The sequence below is a fragment of the Antennarius striatus genome, chromosome 8, assembly GCF_040054535.1.
Source record: "Antennarius striatus isolate MH-2024 chromosome 8, ASM4005453v1, whole genome shotgun sequence".
Lineage (NCBI taxonomy): Eukaryota > Metazoa > Chordata > Actinopteri > Lophiiformes > Antennariidae > Antennarius > Antennarius striatus.
This window is the reverse complement of record NC_090783.1, coordinates 24,500,917-24,520,916: the sequence shown is the minus strand read 5'-3', so window position 1 is coordinate 24,520,916 and position 20,000 is coordinate 24,500,917. Positions and strand designations below refer to the sequence as shown.

At 43.7% G+C, this 20,000-nt stretch overlaps 3 protein-coding genes across 5 annotated transcripts in view; 2 read left to right on the top strand and 1 right to left on the bottom strand.

Annotated features, from left to right (window-relative positions):
• Nucleotides 1-1,014: 1,014 nt before the first annotated feature.
• LOC137600056 (C-type lectin domain family 4 member M-like) lies at nucleotides 1,015-5,928 on the top strand. 3 transcript variants are annotated; one of them, XM_068321420.1, is made up of 7 exons: nucleotides 1,015-1,160; nucleotides 1,267-1,395; nucleotides 2,096-2,194; nucleotides 2,287-3,081; nucleotides 3,576-3,718; nucleotides 5,506-5,615; nucleotides 5,690-5,928. In XM_068321420.1, exons 2-7 carry the CDS (start codon nucleotides 1,293-1,295, stop codon nucleotides 5,826-5,828), a joined length of 1,389 nt encoding a protein of 462 aa, XP_068177521.1. In that variant the 5' UTR covers nucleotides 1,015-1,160; nucleotides 1,267-1,292; the 3' UTR covers nucleotides 5,829-5,928. The 3 variants fall into 3 exon arrangements, with proteins under 3 accessions (XP_068177521.1, XP_068177522.1, XP_068177523.1); XM_068321421.1 differs by lacking the exon at nucleotides 2,096-2,194; XM_068321422.1 differs by lacking the exon at nucleotides 5,690-5,928 and having other exon boundaries at nucleotides 3,576-3,752; nucleotides 5,506-5,599.
• A 3,439-nt stretch (nucleotides 5,929-9,367) lies between these two features.
• LOC137600635 (up-regulator of cell proliferation-like) lies at nucleotides 9,368-17,207 on the top strand. The gene is made up of 11 exons (XM_068322365.1): nucleotides 9,368-9,456; nucleotides 9,582-9,626; nucleotides 11,198-11,281; nucleotides 11,371-11,436; nucleotides 11,512-11,595; nucleotides 11,677-11,796; nucleotides 12,218-12,515; nucleotides 12,587-12,632; nucleotides 13,136-13,405; nucleotides 13,501-13,767; nucleotides 14,721-17,207. The coding sequence occupies exons 1-11, from the start codon at nucleotides 9,386-9,388 to the stop codon at nucleotides 17,198-17,200; spliced, it is 3,831 nt and encodes a 1,276-aa protein (XP_068178466.1). The 5' UTR covers nucleotides 9,368-9,385; the 3' UTR covers nucleotides 17,201-17,207.
• A 22-nt stretch (nucleotides 17,208-17,229) lies between these two features.
• The window catches only part of cabp2a (calcium binding protein 2a), a 7,453-nt gene continuing 4,682 nt past the window's right edge, over nucleotides 17,230-20,000 (bottom strand). The window contains 1 exon segment of the mRNA XM_068321459.1: nucleotides 17,230-17,949. Within this exon segment, the coding sequence (XP_068177560.1) occupies nucleotides 17,924-17,949 (26 nt within the window). The 3' untranslated portion in view covers nucleotides 17,230-17,923.

Below are 20,000 nucleotides of genomic sequence, written 5' to 3'. Positions count from 1 at the left end.
GGGCCAAATGTGGCCCTCCACATCATTAAATGCGGCCGACGAGAGCATGAAAGGTCAGAGTGTCTAAAAATAAATCGGTCAAAAGTGTGCTTTGATCAAAAACTACATTTCCCACAATGCAGTAGTTCAGTCCATTCTAACTCTGACTAAACGTAGTGAACAAAGTTAACGTCCTAACTTGTGTCTGATGTTATTTTTCTTTATTGATTGATAGTTTGATCCTTGATTGATGGAGTTCTGTGGGTTTAATAACCTGACAAATGAAAAGGATTTATGTTAGAACAGAGAAACAAACAAACATGTTTTTTTTTTAACATTTTAAAAATATTTTTAAAACATTTTTTATATGCACTTTTATCATAACATATTTTTTCTGTGTAACTGTAATGTTTGTGACTTGAATAAGTAATAAATTCAGGTATTTCACATTGAGTGGATACATTTATCCTTTATTTTCTATTACATTTAGTTACATTTATCAGTTACATCTGACCCTTTGAGGACAGCTGTTATGCTGATGATGTGGCCCCCGGTGAACATGACCTTGACCCCCCCTGCTGAGAGCTTTAAGAACAGGAGGCGTCTGATCTGCTGCTCGGAGGAGCTCCATTCAGATGGAGACACTGACATGAAGTCTCCAGTGTGGAATCTTTTGCTCAATGTTACCAGAAGTTGAGTAATCAAAACAAGCGTGTTCAAAACTCCCCGTTCAGCATTTTTGGATTCCCTAAAATCTCTCCTTCCTCATTCATGCTTGAAAAACAACGGTCGTATTGATTTGTGATCAGAAATCAGCTACTTTATTGTCTACGGGGTCTTCATGGGTTCCTGGAAGGCGGCTGGATGAGAGACACCCCCTGATTTCACTCCTCATGCTGTTCATGATACCATAAAAAAAGAGGTCAAGAGGTCACCCAACACACCCTCACCAAGAGTATGCAGGGAGAGATTTCAGCCTGGCGCTCCTGAAATCTGACTGTTTCCTGACCAGCAAACAGGAAGAAAGGCGGCTCTGGCTCCGCCTCCGACCACGCCTCACTTTCTGGGCGTGTAACATATTTAAGCATCAGAGCCCGAGCGGCGTGACGTTAAAGGTGAGCAGGGCGGGTTTCATTCACCGTGGCTCAAACTTCCCTCCTCCATCACCCCTCAAAGAAGAGGTAAGTCTCGCTCCTGGTCGAAAACATGGAGATGGAAACTTACCTCCACATTTTCTTAAAGCATTCCTAGAAGAACATTCCGTCTCTCTTTGTTTTATTGCTAAAGCTGCAGCTCAAAAATCAGATGTGAGGATGTCTGTGGAGTACCACGCCTCCACGGTCACTAACATGGACACCGACAACAGCAAAATCGGATATACACAACTTTTGGATGGCAGCAGACTCCGGTTTTCAGGTAATAATAACATCAAACCTGCATCCATATAGAAAATATCCAACATATAAACCCTTGAATCAGCAGCACACGGTTTGTGCAGAAATTTTTTATTTGAAAGACAAATTTTTTTTGTTGAAATTTTTAATTTGAAATTTTTTAATTTTTAAAAAAATTTTACTTTTATTTGAACTTTTTTATTTTCTTATTTGAAATTTTTTATTTGAATTTTTTTAAATTTGAAAATTCAATTTTTTAATTTGAAGGGCACATTTTTATTGAAAGACAAACTACTGCCCACATTTAAACATGCACACAAACCCACGTGGGGCATCAGCATCTGTCTGGACTTCTTCAGGGATTTCCTTCATTAGGTGCTGGAACACCAAAACAAAGCTGAAAGGACCTAAAACTCCAGTTAATATTGCAGCATTTCATGATGCTGACAGGTTGACAGATGAAGAATCACAATCTCATGTATTTAATTAGCATGTAATGTAATATTTGTCAATATTAAAATATATTGACAAATATCACCTTACATGCTAATTAAACACAACACACACATTCAGAATCCTTAGCGAACAGCGATTGATTTGCTGTTTTCGCTTGAGCGCGATGCTTTGGTTCATCTTATGCAACGCCGCCGGTACGGAAATACAGATGCAGCAAATATCCACGAGTTCCCTAAAACCAGTTTCTGTTTCCTGCTGTCATTCAGTTTATGCATTGAGAAACAGTCCTTTTCGGGTTGCGACACTTTGCCTCGGTGTGTTGTGTGTTCTCCTGCTGGCTGGGGTCATAGGTCAGAGTGTCCACTGTGAGTCTACATCCTTTTCTCTCTTAAATACTCAAATGTTTTTCAAAGAAGAGTAAAAACGACTGATTTATTGACGCCTCTCGTGTCTGCAGACCAGAAGGTGGTGCAGGAGCATCAGGACCAGCTGAAGACAGTGAGCAAAGAGAAGGAGAATGTCCAGACCGACCTGAACATAGCCCAGAAGCAGAGGCAGGACCTGGACTACACCGTTAAAAAGCTGCAGTATCAGAGCAGGGAGAACGACAGGAGGACCACCAGCCTGCACAACAATAATCAAATTCTGGCTGATGAAGTGAACAAACTCAAATCCAACCAGCAGCAGTTTCAGGACAGTAACGTGGCTCTGAGCTCGGAGAACGAACAGCTGAAGACCAGCAACGAGCGTCTGCAGACCAACAGCAACGCCCTGACCACGGCCAGAGACCTGCTGCAGAAGCAGCTGGACGCCACGGTCACACGCAAAAACGAGCTGCAGGTCAGTCACGACGCCGTCGCCAAAGAGAGGGACAATCTACAGAACAGGTATAATAACGTGAGCAGATTGAAGGATCAGCTGCAGGCGGATTACAACAGCATGGTGCAGAACGTGGAGCATCTGGAGAGCATGTACAACTACTCCAACGAGAAGGAGGACAAGGCCACCAGCAGCCTCCAGAACGTGACGTCAGAGAAGGACATCCTGCTGGAGAAGTACAACATCGTGGTGAAAGCCAGAGACGAGCTGCAGGCGACCTACGAGACCCTGAGGCGGGAGAAACAGGAGCTGGAAGACGGATGCTCCAACGCCACGGTCCAACGAGACGCGCTGAGACGGCAGAACGACAACCTGACGGCGGAGAGAGACCAGCTGCAGGCGGACATCGTCCGTCTGAACGGGATGATCCAAAGTACGGTTACCAAAACGGCAACGCAGTTCACGCATCGACACGCACGACTGCACCTCATCGCGGATTTTTAGTAGGTAGTCACGTGACACCGTACTCGCATTCTATTGGCTGACGGCATCAGGAAGTGCGTTACGTTCTGTGAGTCTCTGACTTCTGTGAGACACAAAGTGCTTTAAACAGTCTGTCAGAGTGTTTTAAAGGTGATACAGATAGAAGGGGGTTTGATATCAGTATGGGGGGGTTGAGATTTAATATCAGTATGGGGGGGTTCAGAAATGTTAAAAATTACCATAAATAATAAGATAAATAGTTTGTTGTTCTATCGCAGAATTCGTCAGTCGTGTGCGGTTCCTGGAATGCGTGAACCACGAGGAACGAGGGCGCTCTCCACACATTTTTCCAACTTTAGAATGTCTTCTGCCCTTCATAGGAAAACAGCTTGTCAATGTATATTCTTACCTACCACGTGTGCTGCATACCTGTGACTTTTCCAGGTAAGAAATGCCCCACCGGCTGGAAGAGATTCGGGCAAAGCTGCTTCTTTACCTCCACTGGCAAGAAGACGTGGAAGCAGTCCAGAGTCTACTGTCAGAGCAAAGGAGCCGACCTGGCTCTCCTGAAGACCCAGGAGAAGATGGTTGGTGTCGCCAGGTGTTAGTCTGTGTCTACAGGTGGGACCACACTAAACCAACGGCTCAGACCTTCAGGAGGACCCTCAGTTCTACTGAACTCCACCATCACTTAAACGTATTTTTTTAACTAAATGACAAACATCTGGTCTCTGCTGACTCAGCGTTAGGAGGCAGCGCGCCAGTGATCACAGGTTTTGATCGATTTACGTCATTTACGTTTATAAAAAAAAAAAAGCACCGAAAAATAAAAATCAAGTTCACGTCATTTTACTCTACTTTGTATCATAAAATCAGTAGTAAACCGTTAAAAGCACATAATATCACGACATAATATCATGTGACTGTACAATAACTCAGACTAAAACATATACAGTGGTCCCTTGTTACTCACGGTCAACGCGTTCCAGGAACCACCTGCAACAACTAAATTTCGCAATAGAGCGACAAAGTATTTATCTTAGTGTTGTTCGGTAAACGGACTTTTATCCCGAAGTCCACCCAGAGCAGTTGTCCGTGTTCAAAACCGGAAGGAAGAACAAGAAACAAACCGTCTCGTTCATCAAATGTGTATTTTTATCCTAATACAATATTTCTAAGCAGATCTGGGTTCTCTGTCCCTAACACAAAACCTGGTGTTGTCTGAACCGAGACAAGGGGCAGAACAACACATTCCAGAGAACCTCAGATATTTATTATGCCCGTCTGCAGGCTCCACCTTAAGGATGAGCCGCTGTACATTAACACATATGCATCGTGTCTTTCTCTGGCTGGTTGTTTTTCCTTATTTGGTCCTCCAGTGTCAGTCACCAGTACCAGTCTCACATACCAGTCTCCCGTACCAGTCTCCCGTACCAGTCTCCCGTACCGGTCTCCAGTGTCTCCACCTACAACAAAGAGCCAAAGAAATGACACAGCCGGCGTCCGCCGCTAAACGGTGGACGCCCATTACACAACGTATTTAGCTATATAATTATTAGATGAAATACAAAGTAAATACGAAACCTGAGAATATATTTGATTATATTTTCCTCCAGTATTTATGGTAATTTAAATGTTTCTGAACCCCCCCATACTGACATTAAACCACCTTCTATCTGTATCACCTTTAAAACACTCTGACAGACTGTTTGAAGCACTTTGTGTCTGACAGAAGTCAGAGACTCACAGAACGTAGAACACTTCAGGATGTCAGCCAATAGAATGCGAGTACGGTATCACATGACTACTTACTAAAAAGGTGAAACCGCGCGTGTTGATGCGTGAATGCATGAAGGATTACTGTAATATCATATTATTAGCCCGTAGCAACCCCCGTGACCCACGATGAGGAGGAAGCAGCTGAAGACGAGAGACGTTATTTCTGTACTAAATTAAAAAATAAAACGTAATTAGAAAAAAAATATAAAAATTCTGTCAGCTTGAAATAGATCCATGTTAACGAAATACTATTAAAACGCATTTATTAATAAAGTTCAGAACAGAACTGGGAGTGGTTATCTTTACGATAGCCTGGAGGCTAGCCGTTTGATTTTATTACTTATGTCGACATAAACCGAGATTGACCTTCTTATGAGAAAAGCAGAGAGGAAAGCATCTGAGCGAAGCTTTATCCACCTGCACAGGTGGAGGTCAAAGGTCACGTGTTGTTCAGAATACTCTTTTTGTTGTTTTCCCAACAAACACACTGACCCCTTTGTTCTCATGTAGTCTCTTTTGCTGGTCGGTGCAGTTTAAGGCTCATTACTCACAGCTTGATCAGAAGGAACCTGATTGGACGTCTCGTCCCTCGTAGGCCTTCATCAACACCTTGTACTCCAGTGACAGAGAGGTCTGGATCGGACTGAGCGACGAGGGAGAGGAAGGCCAGTGGAAGTGGGTGGACGGGACCCCCATGACCACCACGTAAGAAACCCACGTCGTGTTTTCACGTCTAACCCCAGAACCCCCCCACAGACCACCTTCTGCTCGTTCCTCAGGTTCTGGGGCAAAGACCAGCCCAACAGCTACGACGGGAGGAACCAGGACTGCGTGGAGTTCTGGCACCACGCCTCGGGGGTCGGCGACTGGAACGACGAGAACTGTGACGTGGAGCAGTACTGGATCTGTGAGATGTAGTCCAGGTTCTGGTCCTGCTTGTCTTTAGGTTTGAGCATCGATCCCTTCAAACTGAATGACACCAGTCGAAATACATGTGAATAAAGGTTTCCACCGTGTCCTTCTCTTTGGGTCACTTTGGGGTCACCGTTTGGTCGCCCCTTTTTGAAACTTCTGCAAAAATTTGGAATCAAGAAGTCAGTCAAACATAACGGGAATAAAAAAATGAAACGTTACACAATCCCTTCCTGTTAATCCATCCTGTTTTCATGACTCAGCTGCACCGCCACCTGAAGCATGGAGGTCAGTGAAGGTCAGCGAAGGTCAACGTTCGACTCATAATGTATCAGACAGGCAGGGAGGTAATCAGATTACATTAGAGCAGACATCAGACTGCAGGGCTGAGAGCTCTCATTGGTGTTTGAGTGCTCCACATCACTGCCCCCCCATTTGGGTCACTGACTCACCAGTGATGAGGAGTTAACCCCCCCATTGGTTCTCATGTCTTCAAATGGAATCCTTTCTAGGTTTGTTGTCCTCAGTGATCTGACCCCCCCCCCCAATCTGTTTGTGCAGTAGTCTCATTTATATCCCCCGCCCCCACGCTAATAACATAGGTGAGATCTCATTTTGGTTTGGTGGGGGGGGGGGGGTAGCTGCAGAGACGGGTACTGAAAGTACACCTCTGTTCACGACTCGCAGTCAGGCCTTCAGAACGGTTTTAACTCCCCCCAAATAACCCCCCAGATGAAACCAGGAGCTCTGGATGTGGAGTTCTGGGATGGAACGCCCCCCTCGTCTATATTCAGTGTGGATCTGACCCGCGGCTGTTCTCATGTTCACGTTCTGCATGAATAACATGAGCCAGAGGGGAAACGTGACGCGCCAGGACGGAAATCAACTCCTTCTGTTTAATTCAGATGATATCAGGGAGGATGAAACATCCTGATAAGAAGGAATTATAACGGTCCAGCCCAGAAGAACGGAATGCTGGGATGGATGTTCCTGAACCTTTGTGACCCAGAAGGAGTTTTGAGATATTAAAAGAAAGAAGGTAAAAAAACAAACATGTTGAGTGGAGATGTAATCCTCCGTGTTTGTAGTAAAGCAAGGCGAGAGGAAAACTAAAGAATGGCTGCTCTTGACTCTCTGACTATAGATTAGTTTACTGTCACTTCTTCTGCGGCCGAGGAAGAAGAATCCCTGGGATCAGCAGCGCCCCCTACCATGAGGCAGGAGAACTGCGTGCCTCACTTCCTGCCTTTTCCCAGCGGTTTCAGGACCGCTCAACTCCAGAGAGACGTTACACACATGGAGTTGTTGATAGAAAAACACAACATTATATACATTAGCTAAATTATGGGAATTGAGTTCATAGATCAAACGTGTCTGAACATTTTAATAGTGACATATAGAGAGATATCATTACGCTCTCACTGTTTAGCTACCAGCACAGCTAGTGGAGTCACTGATCAATACATGGTGATCAATGACTCACCACAGGTCTCTGATCAGGATTTCAGCAGTAAATGTGAAAATTCAGCAATTTTGAGTGAAACAGAAAATAACTTTACAATACACATCACTGGATAGATATAAACATTTAACTTATTTTTTTCATTTTCCATTTTCCGTGTCACTGGTTTTTTTCTGACACCCTGAGAGCCTCCAGGATCCTCTCTGTGGGTCCGGGTGTCAATCAGAGCAGCACAGAAAAGTTAATCAGTCATCAGGAGTCACTTCCTGTACAGTACGTGTGTGTCGTCCGTCTGTGGAGTTTGAACCTCAATACACACACACACACACACACACACACACACACACACACACACACACACACACACACACACACACACACACACACACACACACACACACACACACACACACACACACACACACACACACACACTCAGACACCTTGTTATATTTCATACAAAGGAGGGAGAGGCTGAGAAATCTTCCTCGTCTTCTCGTCTTCATCACTCTCCCCCCTCAGCTCTACCCGTCAGTCGTCTGAACTCTGCTGCCTTTGGAGACTCAGGTAGGACATTTATTTATATCGTTATTCATGGATAATCATTTACTTTAAGCAGCTGATGATGCTTTTGACACAGAGAGAGAGCCAGACCATAATTTATTAATATTCCTGGAGCGATGCATAAAAAAATAAAAAAATAAAATAGGCTTAAATGAACAGAAGACAGAAAGAGAGAGAGAGGAAAGGAGAGGAAAGAAGGGGGAAGATGAAGGAAAAAATAAATAGACACAAATGGAACATTAATAATAGTTATAATAATCCCCACCTACACATCTGTCAATCAAGCGCCCAACCAATCACAGCACATCTGCCAGGAGGAATCAGGTCAGCTAACAGAACCATCACTTCTCTAACATTTCTTTAACACCTGCTCTTTGGACAGGAGCCTTTTCCTTTAGCGTTAGCTCCTTTAGCGTTAGCTCCTTTAGCGTTAGCTCCTCTCCCAGTCTCACCAGTAGTTAGCTTTCTTTCCCCAGTTAGCCTGCTAGCATTCATCTACGGCTTCACAATGCCCGCCCAGAGCCATCTGTGATTGGCCAACACAAAGTCGTTACGTCACCATGGTGATGCTTGGTTTTATTGGTTAATAAACCAATACATTTGTTTTCATACTTTTGTTATAAAGTCTGATATTATTGTTTTACTGTGGAATTTCCTCGAGTTCCCGCTAGTACTATGATAATATAACAACAACAGCAATAACAATAATACAATGTAACAACAACAACAACATGAAAAATAATAACACCAAATAACAACAATAACAATAACAACAGAGCCCCCTGATCCCCCATCGCTGCGTCTGATTGGTTGGACATGACAGTGATGTTTCCGACAGAGACAGGTCTTTAAACACCCTGAACACACACCGTCCTCCAGGTGAGGTCAAAAGTCGACCCAACAGGGTTCACCTGTGTACAAACAAACATTTAGGTAACGGCCCTGTGAGAAGGAACGTTCCATTCTGGACCTCTGTTCTGGATCTTTGATCTAGAGGATTCAACCTGGTGACAGAAAGGTCTCTGAAAGTTTCCGTCTTGTCAGACGACACAGTCGGTCTAAACTGGCCACATGTCGTCTTGAACGTTCACAGGTGGCGTCGTAAAATCTCAAAGCACAGACGCGAATGGAAAATGCAATAAAGAGTTATTGACTGATAACACAGTTCCTGATAACGCTGTTGTAAACGTTCCGTGTGAAGCCTGTGTGATTTAACGTGATTGGTCTGAAGGACGGGTAGGTGATCCTTAAGCAGGAAGAGTTCATGTTTTCACCCATCTGTTCAACGCACAACGACCTCGATCACAGCAACAGACAGACATCTTTAACACATGATAGGAAGAGGAATGAGTTCGCTGTTGTCATAATCCTTTCCAGGGTGAATACTGAGAACCTCATGTCTCATGTCGGGGATGTCTGCCGGCTCACAGGACAAACGGTAAGACGGCTTTTTAAAACGCTGGGATTAAATTCACGTTTTGAAATCATTTCTTTTTTATCGCCATCGATTCGTTTCAGATCCAAGACGCCACAGTCGATGGTCAGCGGTTGTTTGAGCGCCAAGTCGACGCAGTCCATCGACCCGCCGTTACTCTTCAAGGGCAAACAGTAAGAAAACACATTTCTGTACGCTGATGCTAACAGGTAGCCTAGCTTATATCCACTGTTCATGTGTGAACAGTTTACGCGTGTTTCATTCAGATTCAAATCTCGTCAATCTTCTCTGTTTCCAGTGTGAAGTCGTCCCAGGACGTCCCTCCTCATGTCAGAGCCGAGCGGTGGGGAACTGGTCGTGTGTGATTGGTGCTATGTTCTAACAGCAGAAAGGAGAACGATAGAAACCAACAAGATAGTTCTTAAAAAAAGAAAGTCAGTCTTTATAGTTGTTAACAAAAACAAAAAAAACCCAAAAAACAAGTGACCTCACTGTGGAGTAAAACTTTATTGATCCTTTAAGGAGGTTCTGACCTCTGTCACCTCCACAGCACAGTGAGTACAAAGACACAGAAACACACAGAAAGCACCAGCACATAGAACGTACTACCAACACCTATTTAAATAGAAAGGTTTGTCCTGGAAAGGAGAGGAATGAAGGTTAGCCGCAGTAAGACAGAGGACATGTGTGTGAATGAGAGGGACCCAAGTGGAAGAGTGAGGTTAGAGGGAGAAGAGATCAAGAAGGTGGAGGATTTGAAGTACTTAGGGTCAACAGTCCAGAGCAATGGAGAGTGTGGAAAAGAGGTGAAGAAGCGTGTCCAGGCAGGATGGAACGGGTGGAGGAAAGTGTCAGGTGTGATGTGTGATAGAAGAGTTTCAGCTAAAATGAAAGGAAAGGTGTACAAAACTGTGGTGAGACCAGCGATGTTGTTTGGTCTAGAGACAGTGTCACTGAGGAAAAGACAGGAGACAGAGCTGGAGGTAGCAGAGATGAAGATGCTGAGGTTCTCTCTGGGAGTGACCAGGAAGGATAGGATCAGGAATGAGTCCATCAGAGGGACAGCACATGTTAGAGGTTCTGGAGATGAAGTCAGAGAGGCCAGACTGAGATGGTTTGGACATGTCCAGAGGAGAGATAGTGAATATATTGGTAGAAGGATGCTGAGTTCTGAACTGCCAGGCAGGAGGCCTAGAGGAAGACCAAAGAGGAGGTTTATGGATGTAGTGAAAGAGGACATGAAGGTAGTTGGTGTGAGAGAAGAGGATGCAGAAGACAGGGTTAGATGGAGGAAATTGATTCGCTGTGGCGACCCCTGAAGGGAAAAGCTGAAAGGAGAAGAAGAAGAGTGATAAATAACTCACCAATAAACAAAAAAAGGCATAAATAAATAAATTAACAGGTCTGGTTAAAACGTAGCTGAAAATTTTTTTGGTGTATAGTAACCCCTCGATCCTCGTGGTTAATGCGTTCCAGGAACTAAATGCGATTAATACATTATGCAATATAGCGACTAACTATTAATCTTATTTTTAGTGTAATTTAAATGTTTCTGAACCCCCCCATGGTGATATCAAACCCCCCTCTATCTGTATCACCTTTAAAACACTTTGATAGACTGTTTAAAACACTTTGTGTCTCACGGAAGTCAGAGACTCACAGAACGTAGAACACCTCAGGATGCTGTCAGCCAATAGAATACGAGTATGGTGTCACGTGACTAACTGCGAAAAATCTGTGACGAGGTGAAGTTGTGCGTGTCGATGCGTGAATGCGTGAGGGATAACGACTTCACTCAGGATTTCAGATGTTTGCGTTTTTATCCAAAGCAATCCAAACTCGGCAGGTGTTACAACGCTATGATTGGTGGATTGGTGTTGTCGGTGAGGTCACCTGATGATGTCATCCTCTCAGGGGGAAGAGACCAGATTCGGACTACTCTGCCTATGAGACGGACAAATCCTCGCAGGACGTCGGTCCTCAGTGGGACAACCAAAGGTAGGACGGAGCAGAACTCCCTCACGCCGGCAGGTGTAGTCCTCCTGTCACACCTGAGTGATCGTGGCTCTGCTGTTCTCTCCTGTCAGGAAAGTTCCGTACGGGATGCCCCAGTCCTGGGGAGGTCATGTGATCAGTCGAAGTGACCGACATGCGTACGTTGGATTTGGTTTTGTTTGATATATTTCCACAAGTGAAAACTCTTGAGTGTTCTATGTGATGGATTCCAGGCTGATGGTACAGCCCCCCCTGGCTACTGTCTACCCGGTGCTAAAAGCCCATCCCAGAGTCCCTGATGGCGCTCGCCCCAGCAGGTAAACCTCACCTCACCCTCAGATCCACCTGCAGGACAGACTTGAACATCTCTTTTCCACCTGCCTTTGCTTCCTCGTCAGTTGGGACGAGTTAGAAACCAGCGAATCCAACTTCCCATCCGACTCCGACCATTCATCGACCCTGACGTCTGGATGGAGGGGGTCCCAGAGCGAAGAGGAGACGGTGACCAATAACGACACGTGAGACTCTTTGTACATTCACCACTTCATCACGCAGTCGAGAGAAGGATTCAGACGGACGCAGCAGAGACTGACGTCCCGACTCCTTCACTGTCCTTACTTTGGATGAATAAAGCTGTTCAGATGAGACAACCGACTGAAAAAAAACATGTTTTTAGTCTTAAACACTGGAATCATTTTATTATTAGTATTATTAATAATCATTTTCTTTTGCATGTGTCTTTTTACTGTCTCAAAGTCCTGCTTGAAACATCCTCAGAGGTTTTGTTTTGTCAGACTTGAACACTAGAAGACGACAGAACAGCTCTCACCTGATCTTATTCTACATGCACTCCTTTGACTTTTTAGTTAAAATCCTCCCACTGTCCCAGCTACTACGTTGTGGTTTGAGTACTCTGTGTTTCTTCCCCCTATGGACCAGAGACGAGGAGGTGATCTGTGACGTCTGCTCTCAGGCCGCCGCCGCCAAGACGTGTCTGACCTGCAACAGCTCCTTCTGTGAGTTGGACGTCCGGCAGCATTACACCGTCAAGTCCCTGCGGAGACACCTGCTGACGGACGCGTGTGAGGAGGTGGAGGCCAAACGCTGCCTGCACTACAAAAAGCCTCTGGACGTCTTCTGCAGGACCGATCAGATGCAGATCTGCAGGATTTGTGCTCTGGGTTATCACAAAGGTCACGACCTCACCTCGCTGAGGCCACATAGCGCCAGAAGCCAGGTGGGTGTCTGAAGACGTGCCCGCGGGACAGTTTCAGCTGAATCTCACCCGCTGTTGTGATTCCACTACAGATTTCTGTTGAAGGTGAATCCGAGAACCTTGAACAACGTGGAAAAGGTGAGTCAAAGCGCGCATCCTTCCACACAGGCGTAGGGATCTATTTACTGCTCACTCTGACGTGCGAAAGACTGTCTAGTAGATGACCTTCACAACAAACCATTAAATCTGTTTTCTGACACTGTACAGTATGACACGTCGACATCTACAGGTAAAATTATCTTCAATTTGACAAATTTAAAGCCTTTTCGTAATGCAGTGATGACATACAGAAATATTTATTTACATCAGAAAACGTTTCTCCAATTCCTTTTTCACATCTCAATTTTTTTTTTTTAAAGCCTCAACTATCAAACAACTGCCTTGAAATATAAGGTTTTAATGGAGCCTTCTAAAATATTTGCAATCTCTAATTAGTATATTTCTTAGCTAATACTAAATTTTTCACATGCGTAATGCAGATGCTTCCATCTGATTGATGATGCACAAATGTGAAAATCCTGAAAGACCAATTGGCTCATATTTCGCATCAACCAGCTCCTCTGTCTGCTTCTGTTTGTCAGTGGTGCCCCCTCCTGGTCAGATCAGCTTCCCATCAGTGGAACCAGACTCGGTGACCCTCCGTTGGGGGAGCCCGGTGGGTCTGGACGGGCCTAAGAGATTCAGAATCAAGTGGAGCTCCCTGATGAAGGAGGGGGGCAGCTTGGTCATTAAAGACTTTTATAAAGTCGAGATTAACAACCTTCAGTTTGGACAGAAATATTTCTTCAGCGTTGCTACGGAAGACAATGATGGTAATTTAAGTGAATGGGTCACAGCGTCCGTTACAACCGGTAAGACTGGACACATCTTTGTGTTCTTTCTGATTTATGAAGAATAAACAAGAGAAAAAAATCAAATATTTGTTCCAATAATGTCTCTGTGGCAGAGCTGCCAGCACCCAAACACCTCTCCAAAGGACATTCAGAGGCCACAGCTCTGTCCTTGAAGTGGACCAGAGGAGACAACATGGAGGGGACTCCACACCAGTACCTCATTAATGTCACGAGTCCCGGGAAGGAGCCGCTAGCCATCCACACTGAAGACTGCTACAAGAAGTTCTCTGACCTGCAGCCGGACACCGAGTACACCATCTCTGTTTCAACGCTGCTGGGCGGTCAGTGCAGCCAACCGGTGTCCATCACGATACACACAGGTCAGAGATCCCACCCTCACACGTCACCGGTTTAAACCTCATGTGTAGCCGCAGGGAAGCTGCCTCTTTAGGCCCAGCTTACTGTTAATGTGCCCTGACAACACGGGTAGTCTCAACCTACGAACACAAGAGAGGTTGTTTGTAAGCTGAATTGTTGGTTTTCCTTATGAAGTTTCAGTCTTCAACCACCATTTGAGGTCATTTAAATGTCATTAATGCTCTAAATACGAAAGTACTATTCCCCAAGACTGACCAGAAACAATTACAGGACATTAAAACAACACATAGTGACATAAAATACTGTAGTAGAGGAAGAAACTAACCTTTAGACCCCAACCCCCAGGTCGGGTTCTGAACGATGTTTTGCTTTAAATGAGTGGATTCTCTCCACATATGTCTATAAGTCACTCTTGATGCTTGTGGAGATGCTTGACTCGGTCACATGACTACCCCTTACAGGGGCCGCTCAGGCCGCTAACACAGAATACATCACCGCTAAACTGAAATTCACAAGCTAGCAGAACCAACACACAAGAAACACACGTCTTTGGAAAGTGTCTTTGTGTCGGGTTAAAGAGGAGGAGACTAGAGTGAACGCGGCTGCGCTGCCCCCACGGAGGTTGTCGTAGGAAAGAGAATGACAGTAATCGGCTTTATGTGTATTTTCATATCTACGAATGTTCGTAAATTGAATGTTCGTAACTTGAGGACTACCTGTAGCATGAAACACATTGCACCAATGAATTTACACGTGTTTTACCTTTGTCGATAACATATAGACCTTGAGCCACATGATCACACTTGACTATCTAGAACCTGCTCCTCCATCACGCTTAAATTGATCTTGTTTTTTGTCGCCTCAGCATATTTGTTCTCCAATGGGAGAGTACCTGTGCAACAGATATTGAGAGGAGAACATCAGATCTTGTTAATGAATGTTTGTTGATCCACAGAGCCATGTTTCAGGGAGGTGCTGTCAATGATTGGGCTTGAAGACCAGTACGACAACAAGCTAACGCTCAGCTCTGTCCTGGAGATTGATCTGAGCGATGCAGCCGGGGACAAACTTGAAAGGACGAAGTGCCTCCCTGAAACTATGTTGAAGGAACTGATGATGTTGAATACGAATGCAAGAAGTGTCAGACACCTGTTTGGTGATGGAAGCAATGCAGTCAATCCCCTGGATGTGGCAGTTGCATTGTTTCTCTGTTCGGATGGTTTCCTTCAGCAGGACATCGTTCTGAAAATGGCACTGTGTCAGTATGCGGTCCCACTCCTGTTGCCCATCCACGAAACAAGAGAAATCACACTGATGCTGTGGTCCATGCGTGAAATTGTCAGAACATTCAGACCATCAAACCAGGCTTTCCGAAAGATAAGCTGTGAAGAAAGACTTGCGCTGTCCGTGATTCCTTTGGTGTCGTTCGTCAGACTGGGGAGGACAAACTTGTCCAAGTCTCTGATCCTGAACAAACTGCTCAGTAATACCCAGCAATGCCACGACACATTTTACCACCGTCACATGATCGGTGGCAACGTCCCCCGCAGGGTTTCAGAGGGGCTGGTTGAAATCAGCTGGTACCTCCCATGTGGGAACAGGAACATCGACAAATTCACAGAACCGCTGGCTGTTGCAAACCTCAGAGGGGACATCAGAGCCTTTGACAAGCAATTCTCCTTCCTCTGTCAGACATCTTCCGTCGTTTACATCTTCTGTATGGAATCAGAAGCTGATTACTTCAAGAAACTGGAGGGAAAAGATGTCAAAGCAAATGTCATTTTGGTCAGCAGTGGACAGGGGAACACTTTGGTGCTCAAAATGATGAAGATGAGACCGAGTTTAAAGACAACCAATTTGAGCCAGAAGAAAAAGACTGAAACGGAGTTGACGAAATTCATCCAGGAATCAATCTCCAAAATGCTGGAAAACTGCTCAAATAAAGTCTGTGTGGCACAAATGGCTGAAAACGCTCGCTGCTGTGGGATCCTGGTTGATGAAGACAGTGATGAGTGCCAGAGTGCAAGGAGGAACGTCAGTAAAATCACCGCTGGCATTGCTGACGCCTCTGGCTTTAAAGATAAACAACTGACTTTGCAGGGACACCTGTGGAAAGCTCTTTCATGGGTTGAAACAGAGTACTGGAGACTGAGGAAAGCCGGCAACCAGAATGTTGAAGTCTACCGCAAATCTTTGAAAATCAAAGAAGAAGAACTGCGAAGGAAACAGCTAAGATTCGACATGACAGCTGCAATGTCAAGTTTTCTTCACGGCGTGGTAACGTCAGAAGTCCAACGCTGCTATTTTCTCAAATGGCTGGAGATGGATCTAGACGACCGAGTCCGGGACCAAGTCTCGACCCTGCAGGATCAGTACAAAGAGCTGAGACAAACGTTCCCCAAGGACATGGAAGCGATTGCAGAGGTCGGCAAACAGATCTCTGTTGTTTCGTTACGCCTGGGTCACTTTTTTCGAGAGTGTGGACAGCTGTTTGAATGTGTTAGTTACCTTCCAGAATACAGCCGTCAGAGGAAAACCGTGGAACGACTGCCAGCGCTGTTCGCTCAGATGCTGCTGGACGGTTTCCCTCTGGAGCTTGTGGACGGAGATACCGCAAACATCCCAATGAAATGGATTACTGAGGTGCTTACTGAGCTTCACCACATTATGCAATCCAACAGTAAGCTCAAGGTCATCGCAATCCTGGGAGCTGAAAGCTCGGGAAAGTCAACTCTACTCAACAACATGTTTGGGGTCAGGTTTGCCGTCGGCAAGGGGGCGTGCACCAGAGGGGCGTTCCTCCAGCTGATCGTTGTCGGCAACGACGCCAGACAGGAACTGGGGTGCGACTGCATCGTGATCATCGACACGGAGGGACTGAAACCTCATCAAACGGCTCAGGATGATCACAGCCACGAACGGGACAAGGAAGTCGCGAGCTTAGCCGTGGGTCTGAGCGACGCTGTGATCGTCTGTGTTTCTGGAGACGACTCCAGTCAGAGGGACGTCTTGGAGATGGCGCTCCATGCCTGGACAAGGCTGGAGGTTGTGGGAAGGAAGCCACAGTGTCATTTTGTGCAAACTAACATGTGTGAAATACCAGCTGTGGGAAAGAAGAAAGGTAAAGAGGTTCTGGAACTGCTCTTGAAAATAATCCAGAAGGACACCAGAATGAAGGAGGCAAACATCACGACCATCTCTGACGTGATGGAGGTAGATTCAGACACTTTACTTTGGCACATCCCCCCAATTTGGCGTGGGAGTCCCCCGATGGCTCCCCTCAGCGATGACTACAGTGAAACTGTGCAAGCTTTGAAAAAGCGACTAATAAAGGCCCTGAAAAAACGCCACGAGAGAAGAGATCTAATCCATCTCATCACGCAGGTGGAGAGCGTCTGGACCGCCCCCTGTAGGAAACGCTCCATCGTCTTCTGACCGACACAGGAAACAGGAAGCAGATTCACTTTTGTAGAAGCAGATTTCAATCAGTAAAATAGAAACCATCTTAAAAACTAGTTTATTGTTACTGTTATGCACGTTTTTATTTTCAGTACATTTTTTAATAAATTTGTGAGCTGTTTAACACTGTACAAAGAAAACACAAGATATATGTGATTACATGAGATAAACACCTTAAAGATGGCCAGTTAAGTTCCAGGATGTGTAAAGGTGGGCAGCACAATCAGCATGTTAGTGTTATTAAAGCTTTAACAAAAAGGTTCAAATGCAAACATTTTATTGGTCCTCGTTGGTTAAATGATTAAATAAAAGCTCAACCAAAGAAAACCAATCGATATGTGTGAATTTATGTTGTTGTCTGCAGAAAAATAAGTTGATTCGCAAATAATGTTTATTTGTTAGAAGTTGTTTTGTAAAATTGTGACAATTATGTGTGTGTGTGTGTGTGTGTGTGTGTGTGTGTGTGTGTGTGTGTGTGTGTGTGTGTGTGTGTGTGTGTGTGTGTGTGTGTGTGTGTGTGTGTGCCTTTAAAATCTTCACATGTTCAGTGTTAAATCACACAACAGCAACACTTTGAAGGAATCCTCTAAACAAACACAGACACCAACAAGTCTTTGTACATCAAGAAGACAGACGTGTACGTGAACAGAGTGCATTCTGGTCCATGTTGTGTTCAGCGCCGGAGACCGGGGTCTGGAGTCAGCGAGACATCATTCGCACAAACTCTGGAAGGAAATGGGATTTATTATGTGTTAACTCCTCCATCATATTCATCTTCAACACCCGTCACTTAGCTGTTAGCTGTAGCCCAGAGCTCTCACTGTGTTCTCGTTTGTGTGCGTTCTTGTGTCTGTGACAGGGGCGCACCGTCGTGGGAAGAAAGCTTTAAATGCACTTCATTCAACAAAAATAATGACAACTTTTCCATTTCTACACTTAAACACGTAAATCTCCGTTATGTTTTGATTTCGCGTGAGTCTCTGGTCATGAGACTCACCTGTGTGATTCACCTGTGTGATTCACCTGTGTGATTCACCTGTGTGATTCACCTGTGTGACTCACCTGTGTGATTCACCTGTGTGATTCTGTCTGATTAAAATCGACCAATCAGCAACAGGTGTGCTGGTTGTAAGCTGCAGTGAGAGAGGAGTTAGTTCGACCCCCCAGAGAACAAGAAGAGTCCTGTTGGGTTTGTCTGTCTGTTAAAACGTTTGGAACGTCTGCTGGTGGGATTAAGAGATAGACTAATAAAGGGTGATTGAATGAGTGATTGATTGATTGATTGATTGATTGATTGATTGATTGATTGATTTATTGATTGATGGATTGACTGATTGATGGATTGATTTATTGATTATCACCATGCCTCTGAAAAAAATGCAAAAGTTGGAGAAAAACCAAATGACAATGAATAAAAAACAATCAGAAGTTAATGAAGAAAAAGACACAGATATTACTACAGATATTACTACAGATATTACTACAGATATTACTACAGATATTACTACAGGTATTACTACAGATATTACTACAGATGTTACTACAGGTATTACTACAGATATTACTACAGATATTACTACAGATATTACTACAGGTATTACTACAGATATTACTACAGATGTTACTACAGGTATTACTACAGATATTACTACAGATATTACTACAGATATTACTACAGATATTACTACAGATATTACTACAGGTATTACTACAGATATTACTACAGATATTACTACAGATATTACTACAGATACTACTACAGATATTACTACAGGTATTACTACAGATATTACTACAGATGTTACTACAGGTATTACTACAGATATTACTACAGATATTACTACAGATATTACTACAGGTATTACTACAGATATTACTACAGATGTTACTACAGGTATTACTACAGATATTACTACAGATATTACTACAGATATTACTACAGATATTACTACAGATATTACTACAGGTATTACTACAGATATTACTACAGATATTACTACAGATATTACTACAGATACTACTACAGATATTACTACAGGTATTACTACAGATATTACTACAGATGTTACTACAGATATTACTACAGATATTACTACAGATATTACTACAGATGTTACTACAGGTATTACTACAGATATTACTACAGATGTTACTACAGATATTACTACAGATATTACTACAGATATTACTACAGGTATTACTACAGATATTACTTCAGATATTACTACAGATGTTACTACAGATATTACTACAGATATTACTACAGATATTACTACAGATGTTACTACAGATATTACTACAGATATTACTACAGATATTACTACAGATGTTACTACAGGTATTACTACAGATATTACTACAGATATTACTACAGATATTACTACAGATGTTACTACAGATATTACTACAAATATTACTACAGATATTACTACAGATATTACTACAGATGTTACTACAGATGTTACTACAGGTATTACTACAGATATTGCTACAGATGTTACTACAGATATTACTACAGATATTACTACAGATATTACTACAGGTATTACTACAGATATTACTACAGATATTACTACAGATGTTACTACAGATATTACTACAGATATTACTACAGATGTTACTACAGATGTTACTACAGATATTACTACAGATATTACTACAGATATTACTACAGATGTTACTACAGGTATTACTACAGATATTACTACAGATATTACTACAGATATTACTACAGATGTTACTACAGATATTACTACAAATATTACTACAAATATTA

Bases quoted from the DNA above. Each gene is read 5' to 3' on its own strand.
- LOC137600056 (XM_068321420.1), top strand. From the start codon at position 1,293: ATGTCTGTGGAGTACCACGCCTCCACGGTCACTAACATGGACACCGAC. The intron at 1,396-2,095 runs GTAATAATAACA...GCTGTCATTCAG, and splicing joins CAGCAGACTCCGGTTTTCAG to TTTATGCATTGAGAAACAGT. The intron at 3,082-3,575 runs GTACGGTTACCA...TGACTTTTCCAG, and splicing joins TCTGAACGGGATGATCCAAA to GTAAGAAATGCCCCACCGGC.
- LOC137600635 (XM_068322365.1), top strand. From the start codon at position 9,386: ATGGTCAGCGGTTGTTTGAGCGCCAAGTCGACGCAGTCCATCGACCCG. The intron at 9,627-11,197 runs GTGGGGAACTGG...TCATCCTCTCAG, and splicing joins CCTCATGTCAGAGCCGAGCG to GGGGAAGAGACCAGATTCGG. The intron at 12,516-12,586 runs GTGGGTGTCTGA...ATTCCACTACAG, and splicing joins CACATAGCGCCAGAAGCCAG to ATTTCTGTTGAAGGTGAATC.